Here is a 12,425-nt window from a genome sequence, read left to right as displayed (position 1 = left end):
ACACTAGGTATTATTCTATTTAGTAGAATCCTAGCGTCCGTGAACTACTCTTTGCAGATGATGCCGCTTTAGTTGCCCATTCAGAGCCAGCTCTTCAGCGCTTGACGTCCTGCTTTGCGGAAACTGCCAAAATGTTTGGCCTGGAAGTCAGCCTGAAGAAAACTGAGGTCCTCCATCAGCCAGCTCCCCACCATGACTACCAGCCCCCCCACATCTCCATCGGGCACACAAAACTCAAAACGGTCAACCAGTTTACCTATCTCGGCTGCACCATTTCATCAGATGCAAGGATCGACAATGAGATAGACAACAGACTCGCCAAGGCAAATAGCGCCTTTGGAAGACTACACAAAAGAGTCTGGAAAAACAACCAACTGAAAAACCTCACAAAGATAAGCGTATACAGAGCCGTTGTCATACCCACACTCCTGTTCGGCTCCGAATCATGGGTCCTCTACCGGCACCACCTACGGCTCCTAGAACGCTTCCACCAGCGTTGTCTCCGCTCCATCCTCAACATCCATTGGAGCGCTCACACCCCTAACGTCGAGGTACTCGAGATGGCAGAGGTCGACAGCATCGAGTCCACGCTGCTGAAGATCCAGCTGCGCTGGATGGGTCACGTCTCCAGAATGGAGGACCATCGCCTTCCCAAGATCGTATTATATGGCGAGCTCTCCACTGGCCACCGTGACAGAGGTGCACCAAAGAAAAGGTACAAGGACTGCCTAAAGAAATCTCTTGGTGCCTGCCACATTGACCACCGCCAGTGGGCTGATAACGCCTCAAACCGTGCATCTTGGCGCCTCACAGTTTGGCGGGCAGCAGCCTCCTTTGAAGAAGACCGCAGAGCCCACCTCACTGACAAAAGGCAAAGGAGGAAAAACCCAACACCCAACCCCAACCAACCAATTTTCCCTTGCAACCGCTGCAATCGTGTCTGCCTGTCCCGCATCGGACTGGTCAGCCACAAACGAGCCTGCAGCTGACGTGGACTTTTTACCCCCTCCATAAATCTTCGTCCGCGAAGCCAAGCCAAAGAAGAAGACAAGGTAATGAAAGTAAATCTTTTTTTCTATTAATTTAGATATTGAACTATTTCCTGGGGAAATAGGGGATCTAATGGATATCTGGATCCAGAAACAGGAGGTTGTGAGTAAATTGTTTGGACTGAGGGCTGATAAATCCCCAGGGCCTGATGGGCTGTATCCCAGGGTGTTTAAATAAGTTGCTATGAAATTGTGGAAGCACTGGTCGACATTTTCCAAAGTTCCATAGATTCGGGGGAGGTCCCTGAGGATTGGAGAGTGGCTGATGTGGTGCCGATTTTTAAGAAGGGAGGGAGGGAGAAAACAGGAAATTATAGACCGGTCAGCCTGACGTCGGGGAAGATATTGGAGTCTATCATAAAAGGAGTAATAGCAGAACACTTAGGCAGAAATAATAGTATAAGGGCTAGTCAGCATGGATTCCTTAAGGGTAAGTCATGCTTGATTAACCTTCTGGAATTTTTTGAGGATGTGACAAAGAGGGTGGACTTGGGAGAGCCAGTGGATGTGGTGTATTTGGACTTCCAGAAGGCCTTTGATAAGGTACCGCACGGGAGACTAGTGGGCAAGATCAGGGAGCATGGTATTGGAAGTAAGGTGCTGACATGGATAGGAAATTGGTTAAGAAATAGGAAACACAGGGTTGGGGTAAGTGGGTCTTTTTCAGGATGGCAGGATGTGACGAGTGGAGTGCCGCAGGGATCGGTATTGGGTCCTCAGTTGTTTGTAATTTATGTAAATGATTTGGATGAGGGGATTATTAATAACTTGAGCAAATTTGCAGATGACATGAAACTGGGTGGCGGTGTGGGGTGTGAGGAGGATGTCAGGAAAATGCAGAGGGACTTGGACAGGTTGGGGGAGTGGGCTGCTGAATGGAAGATGACGTTCAATGTAAGCAAATGTGAGGTTATCCATTTTGGGGGCAATAATAGGAAAGCTGAGTATTATTTAAATGGAGACAAGCTAGGGAGTGGGGAGGAGCAAATGGATCTGGGAGTACTTGTTCACCGGTCACTGAAGACTAGCATGCAGGTTCAGAAAGCTGTGAAGAAGGCTAATGGCATGTTGGCTTTCATAAAGAGGGGATTGGAGTATAGGAACAGAGACGCCCTTCTACAGTTGTACAGGGCCCTGGTGAGACCCCACCTGGAGTATTGCGTCCAGTTCTGGTCTCCAATTTTGAGGAAGGACATATTAGCTATAGAGCGTGTGCAGCGCAGATTTGCAAGGTTAGTTCCAGGGATGGCGGGGTTGACATATGCTGAAAGGCTAGAAAAACTGGACTTGTATCCGATGGAGTTTAGAAGCATGAGGGGGGACATGATTGAGGTATACAAAATTATCAGGGGGATAGACATGGTGAAGTCGGATTACTTGTTCCCAACGATGGGGGAGACGAGGACTAGAGGGCATAGTTTAAGAATACAGGGTAGGCCCTTTAGGACGGAGATGAGAAAACATTTTTTTACCCAGAGAAGTGTGAATCTGTGGAATGCTCTGCCACAGAGGGTGGTAGAGGCAGATTCGCTGATTATGTTCAAAAGAGAGTTAGATAAGACTCTAGTGGGCAAAGGAGTTAAGGGTTATGTGGATAAGGCTGGAAAGGGGTACTGATGGTAATGATCAGCCATGATCTGTAAAATGGTGGTGCTGGCTCGACGGGCCGAAGGGCCTACTCCAGCTCCTATTGTCTATTGTCTATTCCCCCTCCGCCCACAGAACATTTATCTCAATCATAAAATATAGTTAAAGTTCACAATAGTTATGAGAACTCTACATTTTAAATAAGTGATGGGACGGTCTTACTCACCAGCTGTTTGGTAGTCATGAATATATCACAAAAAATGGCAAAAATATAGCTTGGGACTTTGCGTTACAAGTCATCGAGTAATGAGCAAGAACAGGAATTGACAATGACTTGGGTGCACAAAGCAGAATAGTGTCTTGGATGATCCCATTATTTTGGGTACAATTATACAATAAGTATTGCAAACAGGAATATGTTGTGCAGTATCCATAGTAAGTGAATAACAGAATGATGCTCAAAAGAATTGTGGTGGAGTGGACAATTGCACAAGGCTGATGTCTCAATGGTCGCATAGGTGGCATAATCTCACTATTTATGTGTATCTGTGATGAAAGACTGCATGAGTAAATTTGTTTAACCTTTACTAGGATTGATTTTTTTTAAAAATGATAGAGTTTATTGTCATATACATTGTACAACAGATTTTCATGTTTTACTTCCATTCACAGTTGCAGTAATGTAAGATTAGAAGTGGCATTACAATAGTGCGGTCAATCCTTTTTGTCGTGTTGGAATAGTCCCTGGTTAGGATAACAAGGCAAGCTTCAAGAAACTGTTGGAAATAAACTATTCTTGTCCTTAGACATGCTTCAGGCTTCTGTCCCTTTTTCTTGAAGGTAGAGTGAGAAGAGGTTCTTTATGATGTTGGCTGCCTTCTTGAGGCGGTGCCTTGCATAGATGTCTTCACTGAATGGGAGGTTGGAGCCTGTGATTGGAGCTGGCTATTTTAACTATGTTCTGCATACTTGGGCATATTCCCAAACCAGTCAGTGATGTAACCATTCAGTACACTCTCCACAGTGCTTCTATAGTGATTTGATCGAGTACTCGTGCTAAATCTCCTCAGAGATTTTAGGGTTTGATGTGCCTCCTTCATGGTTGCCTTGATGTGCTGGCTCCAGGAGAGGTCCTCTGAAATAAGAAATCCCAGGAAATGAAGGTCCTAACCCTCTCCACCTCTGCCCCATCAATGCAGATCGTTGTATGGTCCCTCAACGTTTGCTTCTTAAAATCAACAATACCATTTATGCCAACAAATAAGACAACTCTGTATGAGAATTTCCACCTAAAAGGTAGGTTTTGAGCTATACTCACTATAAAAGACCAGCTCAAATTTTACTGTCCCAATAGTCCTTTATCAACACCATCCCACTGACCAGTGGAGTGATGCTATCACAATATTTTTAAAAGCAAATTACCCAGTAAAGGTTTAAATTGTATTAGTATATTTTAAAATAAACCACCATCACCTCCTTTAACAAGCTAATTAAAGCCTGTACAGTGCCGACAGCAGTCAGAGTGGGCATTTGCACACCACGGGGGAGCACTGAGACTTCGCTGTTAAAAGTTTGGGTTTTATACTTGGCATATAAGATGACCCCTGGTTTTGGGGTGACATTTTTAAAGTTCAAAACCTGTCTTATTTGCTGACACATATGGTAAATTCTTTGATCTTGGGTGACTAAGATTATTTTCTTGTACCACCCAACCAGATTCTTGATCTCCATCCTGACTCATTATTTCCAGTTATTTGGTCAACATTTGGTGCCATCAGCGAATTTTTAAAATTGTGTTGGAGACTAACTTGACTACACAGTCATGAGTGTATAGGGAATAGAGCATGGGAGTAAGCATGCAGCCTAATTTAATTTAATAGAAAAGTGAAACAGCCCCAAAGATCTGGTTGGAAAACTTGCCTTTTTAAATTTTATCTGATAAAACTCTGTGCAGATAATAGATGCCAAACATACGGAATCTACATTTAATTCATTTTGCTTTAAGAATGCTTTTTGTGGCTTTCGAAATACCCATATAGTCTACTGATCTGATTTGTTGTGGGATATGCAGAGATATGCTGGCAATGGTTTGGTAGACTGTGGTACATTTTCATGTTAGGTGATTTAAATCTGCATATATTATTGTTATCAACTTCAAAGTAGTTGTGCTTATTAGAAATCCAAAGTTGCTGGATCTTTCGACAGAAGGTTTTATTAATTATGTAACCTGATTTTGCCAAACAATAGTAATAACAGGAGAAAAAAAAATTGCACACCCAAATTGAATGAAATACAAGTCCAAAAATATAAATTCTAGATATAACTGATTGGTGAAATGACAAGCCATTCAATAGTATCAGATATTGCTTGACAGTTTGTGTCTAGATATATTGGTTGGTTTGTACTTCACAACATTCTCAGTAGGGTGTTCTTTTATTTCTCTCTTGTGAAAGAATTTTCACATCTGTTATAGGTGTGAGGTTACCTGGATTCTATAATCCCAGGAAGACTCAGTCTTCCAGTGTTTTGGTCCCCTAGAAATGCATTATATACGAATGATGTTTGATTTCCATCCACTGAAAGGGCTGTGAAAATTTCCTCTTTCTGGAGGAGGGATTTTTTTTCAGTTTCAGTAACATACATGTATTAATTTTACTTTCATTGTTTTACAGTTACATGTTCTGAGAATTACAAAATGATACGATGTCTTAAAACTTCATTTCCACCATCTTTCGATATATTTAGGTATATTTTTCCATTCTTTCATTCCTGAATTTCCATTTTTTTCCCCCTGCTCTCTCTATCATTAGACATCTCTTTCTCTTCCTCTCAGTCTCCTCTCTCCCTCTGTCTTGGTTCCTCTCATTCATCCCTCAGCTATCTTCCACTAGAGTGCTACTTGGATTGGAATGGCCTGGTTTTTTTAATTTTTTATTTTTCACACTATAAACCACATTGATCAAGATACATACATTTTCCTTTTCAAATATATACAGTGTCTTTTTCTCCCCCCCCCTCTTCCCATCCCACCTTCCCAACCTCCCCTCCCATTCATTTAAAGTTCAGAATCTAAGATACATTAAACCCGTCAAACAATGTTGTCATTCAATAAAAACAAACAAGAATTTCCACTGAGTCAATTCTTTTCATTCCCTTCTCGTTCTGTCATTTTAGGTGGTAGATGTCCCCGGTAGGTTTTCTCTATTGTGTTTCATGTATGGCTCCCATATTTGTTCAAATATTGTAATATTATTTCTTAAATTATATGTTATTTTTTCTAATGGAATACATTTATTCATTTCTATTTACCATTGTTGTATTCTCAAGTTATCTTCTAAATTCCAGGTTGACATAATACATTTTTTTGCTACATCTAGGGCTATCCTAACAAATCTCTTTTGTGCACCATCCAAATCAAGTCCAAATTCTTGGTTTTTTATGTTACTTAGGAGGAAGATCTCTGGGTTTTTTGGTATATTACTTTTTGTGATTTTATTTAATATCTTGTTTAGATCTTCCCAAAATTTTTTCACTTTCTCACATGTCCAGATTGCATGAATTGTTGTTCCCATTTCCTTTTTACAGCGAAAACATCTGTCAGATACTGTTGGGTCCCATTAATTTAACTTTTGAGGTGTATCCAGTTATATTGTATCATGCGTAACCTTGTATTTATTGTATTTATTGTATTTCTCATAGTTCCTGAGCATAACTTCTCCCATGTTTCATTCTTTATCTTTGTTTAGATCTTGTTCCCATTTTTGTTTAGTTTTACTATTTGTTTCCTCGTTCTCCTTTTCTTGTAGTTTAATATACATGTTTGTTATAAATTTTTGATTATCATTGTGTCTGTAATCACATATTCAAAATTACTTCCCTCTGGTAACCTCAGACTGCTTCCCAATTTGTCCTTCAAATAGGATTTCAGTTGGTAGTATGCCAACACTGTATCGTGAGTTATATTATATTTATCCTTCATTTGTTCAAAGGATAATAATTTATTTCCTGAAAAGAAATTTTCTATTCTTTTGATCCCTTTTTTCTCCCATTCTCGAAAGGAAAGGTTATCTATTGTAAAAGGGATTAGCTGATTTTGCGTCAGTATTAGTTTTGGTAGTTGGTAATTTATTTTATTCCTTTCGACATGAATCTTCTTCCAAATATTGAGCAGATGATGTAATACTGGAGAATTCCTACGTTGTATCAATTTTTCATCCCATTTATTTAATATATGTTCAGGTATCTTCTCCCCTATTTTATCCAGTTCTAATCTAGTCCAATCTGGCTTTTCCCTTGTTTGATAAAAATCTGATAGGTATCTAAATTGTGCGGCTCTATAATAATTTTTAAAGTTTGGCAGTTGTAAGCCTCCTTGTTTATACCATTCTGTTAATTTATCTAGTGCTATCCTCGGTTTCCCCCCTTTCCATAAAAATTTCCTTATTATTTTCTTTAACTCCTTGAAGAATTTCCCCGTCAAGTGTATTGGGAATGCCTGAAATAGGTATTGTATCCTTGGGAAAATGTACATTTTAATACAGTTTATCCTTCCTATTAGTGTTCGTGGTAAGTCTTTCCAATGCTCTAAGTTGTCCTGTAGTTTTTTCATTAGTGGATAATAATTGAGTTTATATAGATGGCCGAGGTTTTTATTTATTTGTATACCTAGGTGTCGTATTGGTTGCATTTGCCATCTGAATGGTGATTCTTAAATTTTGAGAAATCCACATTATTCATTGGCATTGCTTCACTTTTATTTGCTTTAATCTTGTATCCCGACACTTCACTTCTCCATATTCCTTCAATTTCTTATGTAATTCTTTTATTGATATTTCTGGTTCTGTTAAGTATACTATAACGTCATCTGCAAATAAACTGATTTTATATTCCTTGTCTTTTATTTTTTTCCCTTTTATTTTATTTTCTGTTCTTATCAGTTCTACTAGTGGTTCTATGGCTAACGTGAACAATAAGGGGGATAGTGGGCATCCCTGCCTTGTTGATCTGCTTAAATTAAATTGTTTTGATATATATCCATTTACTGTCACTTTCGCCAATGGCCCCTTATATAATGCTTTAATCCAATTAATATATTTCTCTGGAAAACTGAATTTTTGTAGTACTTTGAATAAATAATTCCATTCTACTCTGTCAAAGGCCTTCTCTGCGTCTAAAGCCACCACTACTGTTGGAGCTTTATTTCCTTCTACTGAATGAAATAAGTTGATAGCTAATAGTTTAGCTATTATCTTATAATCTGTATTAAGTAAAGATATTGGTCTATATGATGCTGGTGCGAGTGGATCTTTCTCTGTCTTTGGTATTACTGTAATTATTGCTGTTTTGCATGAATCTGGTAAGTTTTGTGTTTTATCAATCTGGTAAGTTTTGTGTTTTATCAATCTGGTTGATTACTTCCAGGAGGGAGGAATTAATAAATCTTTAAATGTTTTATAGAATTCTATTGGGAATCCATCCTCTCCTGGTGTTTTATTATTTGGTAGTTTTTTTTATTATCTCTTGTATTTCTACTATTTCAAATGGTTCTGTTAATTTATTTTGTTCCTCTATTTGTAATTTCGGTAGTTCAATTTTAGTTAAAAATTCATCTATTTTGTCTTCTTTCCCTTCGTTTTCAGTTTGGTATAATTGTTAGTAGAATTCTCTGAAGTTTTCATTAATCTCCGTTGGATTATATGTGATTTGCTTGTCTTTTTTACTTAATGCCAATACCATTCTCTTAGTTTGTTCTGTCTTAAGCTGCCATGCTAGAATTTTGTGCGTTTTTTCTCCTAGTTCATAATATTTCTGTTTTGTCTTCATTATGTTCTTCTCCACCTTATATGTTTGTAGTGTTTCATATTTTATTTTTTCATCTGCCAATTCTCTTCTTTTAGTTGTGTCTTCCTTCATTGCTAACTTTTTTTCTATATTTGCTATTTCCCTTTCCAACTGTTCTGTTTCCTGGTTGTGTCCTTCTTCATTTTAGTTACATAACTTATTATTTGCCCTCTGATGGACGCTTCATTGCATCCCATAGTATAAACTTATCTTTCACTGATTCCGTATTTATTTCAAAGTATATTTTAATTTGTCGTTCAATGAATTCTCTAAAATCCAGCCTTTTAAGTAGCATGGAGTTTAATCTCCATCTATACATTCTTGGAGGGATGTCCTCTAACTCTATTGTCAATATCAAGGGTGAGTGGTCCGATAATATTCTCGCTTTATATTCTGTTTTTCTAACTCTGTCATACATGCGAGCTGATAACAGGAATAGGTTTATTCTTGAGTATGTTTTATGTCTATCCGAATAATATGAATATTCCTTTTCCTTTGGATGTTGTTTCCTCCATATATCCAAAAGTTGCATTTCTTGCATCGATTTAATTATAAATTTGGTAACTTTGTTCTTTCTGTTAATTTTTTTCCCAGTTTCATCCATGTTTGAATCCAAATTAAGGTTGAAATCCCCTCCTATTAGTATGTTCCCTTGTGTGTCTGCTATCTTCAAAAAAATATCTTGCATACATTTTTGATCTTCTTCGTTAGGTAAATATACATTGAATAAATTCCAAAACTCCGAATATATCTGACATTTTATCATTACATATCTCCCTGCTGGATCTATTATTTCCTCTTCTATTTTAATTGGTACATTTTTACTGATTAATAAAGCTACTCCTCTAGCTTTTGAATTATATGACGCTGCTGTTACATGTCCTATCCAATCTCTCTTTAATTTCTTGTGCTCCATTTCAGTTAAGTGTGTTTCTTGCACGAATGCTATATCAATTTTTTCTTTTTTTCAGTAAATTTAGCAGTTTCTTCCTTTTGATTTGGTTATGTATTCTGTTAATATTTAAAGTCATATAGTTCAACATAGCCATTTCATACTTTGTTTATCTTCCCTTTCCGTTTCCTCATCATCACCTTTCCTTCTTATCCATTTCTGCTTTCTTGTTTTGAACACTTTATAAGACAACATTTCTAAAACATCAAACATTTCCCTTATTCTCCTATCTAAAATTTCTTTAACCCCACTATCCTCTCCCCTTCCTGAGTTGCCCGTTATCCCTTGTCGGGCAACCACATCTCCCCTCTCCATTTGGATTTGCGAATTCACTCGCAAGTGTCAACTGATTTCGCAGTGACTGTAACTCCTCCCCACCCAGCCCCCCCCCAGAAAAGATTCTAATTTTCATATATAACAAAGGTCACTCTCTTAATTCCCTCCTTACTTCCTCTCTTCCCTTTCTTTCCCTTATTAATTCTTATCTATACTCTATATATTTTCCTTTAAATACGCATACACTCATGTACACACATATATACATACACACACACATATATATATATACACACACACATATATATATACACACACACACACACACACACACACACACACACACACACATAGTTCGTGGTCATTTTTGCTCTCGTTACATGTCTTCATCTCTCTGTCTGTCTTGTAGTTGTTCTTCAAATTTTCGTGCTTCCTCCGGATCCGAGAATAGACTGTTTTGCTACCCTGGAATAACTATTTTAAGTACCGCTGGGTACTTTAGCATGAATTTATTTCCTTTTTTCCATCGGATCGCTTTTGCTGTATTAAACTCCTTTCTCTTCTTCAGGAGTTCAAAACATGTCTGGATAGAAAAAAAATTTTTGACCTTTGTATTCCAGTGGCTTTTTGTCTTCTCTTATTTTCTTCATTGCTTTCTCCAATATATTTTCTCTCGTTGTATATCTTAGGAATTTTACTAAAATGGATCTTGGTTTTTGTTGTGGCTGTGGTTTAGGGGCCAATGTTCTATGTGTCCTTTCTATTTCCATTTCTTCCTGTAATTCTGGTCTTCCTAGGACCCTGGGGATCCAATCTTTTATAAATTCTCTCATATTCTTGCCTTCTTCATCTTCCTTAAGGCCCACTATCTTTATATTATTTCTTCTTTCATAATTTTCCATTATATCTATCTTCTGAGCTAACAGCTCTTGTCTCTAACTTTTTTTATTAGATTCTTCTAATTTCTTTTTTAAGTCCTCTACTTCCATTTCTACGGCTGTTTCTCGTTCTTCCACCTTGTCCACTCTTTTTCCTATATCTGACATGACCATCTCTAATCTATTCATTTTTTCTTCTGTACTTTTAATTCTTCTTTTTATTTCACTAAATTCTTGTGATTGCCATTCTTTTACTGATTCCATATATTCTTTAAAAAAAATATATCCATTGTCTTGCCTTTCTCTTCTTCTTCCATTTCTCTGTCTTCTTCTTCTTCCTCTAAGTTGGTCATCTGTCGTTTCCTTGATTTCTTTTTACTCTCTTCTTTCTTGTTCTCGTTGTTTTCTATGTTCTCTTCTTGCTGCTGTGCTGTGGCTGTCATTCTCAGCTGTGGAGATCGATTCCTCAGCTGGTCCCCCCTCCCGTCAGTTTTTTTTTGTCTTGACATCGTGCACTTTTGCTTGGCTCCGCGAGCCATTTTTGTAGTCCCGAGCTCGGGACTTCGACTGACCTGAGGGAGCGGGCTTCTCTCTCCACAGCGGGCCTCCTCGGACAGGTAAGGCCTTCACCTTCTTCTTCCGATGTCTTTTCTTCTTCTCTTCTTCCCGTTGCTTTTGACTTTTCTTTCTTCGCTGCCATTTTCTTCCCACCTTTACTTTCACTTTATTTTAATTTTTGTGTTTGTGCCTTTGTGTTTTCTGTGTTTTTTTAAAAACTTTTCCGGAGAGGGCTGGAGTTCCCCGACCGACCACTACTCCATCACGTGACTCCTCCGGAATGGCCTAGTTATGTCAAAAATATTCCTCTCTATCTTTCTACCAGGGAGCAAAAGCAAACTGTTGGAAGCCAGTGTTTGGACAGTAACCGAACATTCTACGCCTGGAAAGAAGCTATGCTCCTGAATGATGAAGCTCCGGCTGAGCAGCACACAGCAAACGCTCAACAGGAGAACTCTGAGCCCATGAGTGAGGAGATGCTTCGCAATGCCTATCACCTTTCTCGGCTGCGGAGTTCCTCAGTAGAAATAAGGGAGAAGGGGTCAGAACGGCTTAAGGAAGAGCTGGCAAAGGCACAGAGGGTAAGTGGGCACAGCCTCCTGAGTGGTAAAATATTTTCTTCAACTATTTGGTTCACCGCTCACTAGTCAAGAGTGGGATATGCTATGGGTAGGTTGGAGCTTTAATGTCAATTAGGTTATTGATTGTGAAGAAGAAACTGTCTTAACACTCACCTCCCCCTTTTTCCCCAGATGCAACAAGGACAGGGTTTCCCTTGTCCTCACCTACTATCCCACCAACCGCCGCATTCACCATATCATCCTATGGAATTTACGCCATCTACAATGTGATTTCACCACCAACACATCTTCCCCTCTACTCCCCTTTCCACCTTCTGCAGAGACCACTGCCTCTGTAAATCCCTTTTTCATTCATCTGTTCCCACCAATTGCCCCCTGTAACTGCAGAAAATGCTGCACTTTCACCCATATTTCCTCCCTCACTATTATTTGAGGTCCCAAACAGTCCTCCCAAGTGGTATATTGCTCCTGTGTGGTCTCCTTTATACTGGAGAGCCTGGATGCAGACTGGGAGATCGCTTCATTGGGCATCTTAACTCTGTCTGCTGTAATAGGGGTATTCAAGTGACAACCCATTTTAATTCCCACCCCATTCTCATGCTGACATGTCTATTCATGGTCCCACGCAATGCCTAACTGAGACGACCCACAAATTGGAGGAACAACACCTCCTATTGTGTCTGGATATCCTTTTTCCGGTTTC

General features: G+C 38.9%; 1 protein-coding gene across 5 annotated transcripts in view; it reads left to right on the top strand.

Moving 5' to 3' along the window:
- rab3il1 (RAB3A interacting protein (rabin3)-like 1) overlaps positions 1-12,425 on the top strand; it is a 134,529-nt gene that overhangs the window by 85,699 nt on the left and 36,405 nt on the right. For 3 of the 5 annotated variants that reach the window (XM_069899385.1, XM_069899393.1, XM_069899382.1), the window contains exon 2: positions 11,467-11,722. In XM_069899385.1, the coding sequence (XP_069755486.1) occupies positions 11,537-11,722 (186 nt within the window). In that variant the 5' untranslated portion in view covers positions 11,467-11,536. Of the gene's footprint in view, positions 1-5,313; positions 5,382-11,466; positions 11,723-12,425 lie in introns of those variants that run through there. The other 2 variants (XM_069899383.1, XM_069899381.1) reach the window with 1 other exon arrangement.

Source organism: Narcine bancroftii, chromosome 1 (assembly GCF_036971445.1).
Source record: "Narcine bancroftii isolate sNarBan1 chromosome 1, sNarBan1.hap1, whole genome shotgun sequence".
NCBI lineage: Eukaryota > Metazoa > Chordata > Chondrichthyes > Torpediniformes > Narcinidae > Narcine > Narcine bancroftii.
The sequence above is the reverse complement of the archived record's forward strand: the minus strand, read 5'-3'. Positions and strand labels throughout refer to the sequence as shown.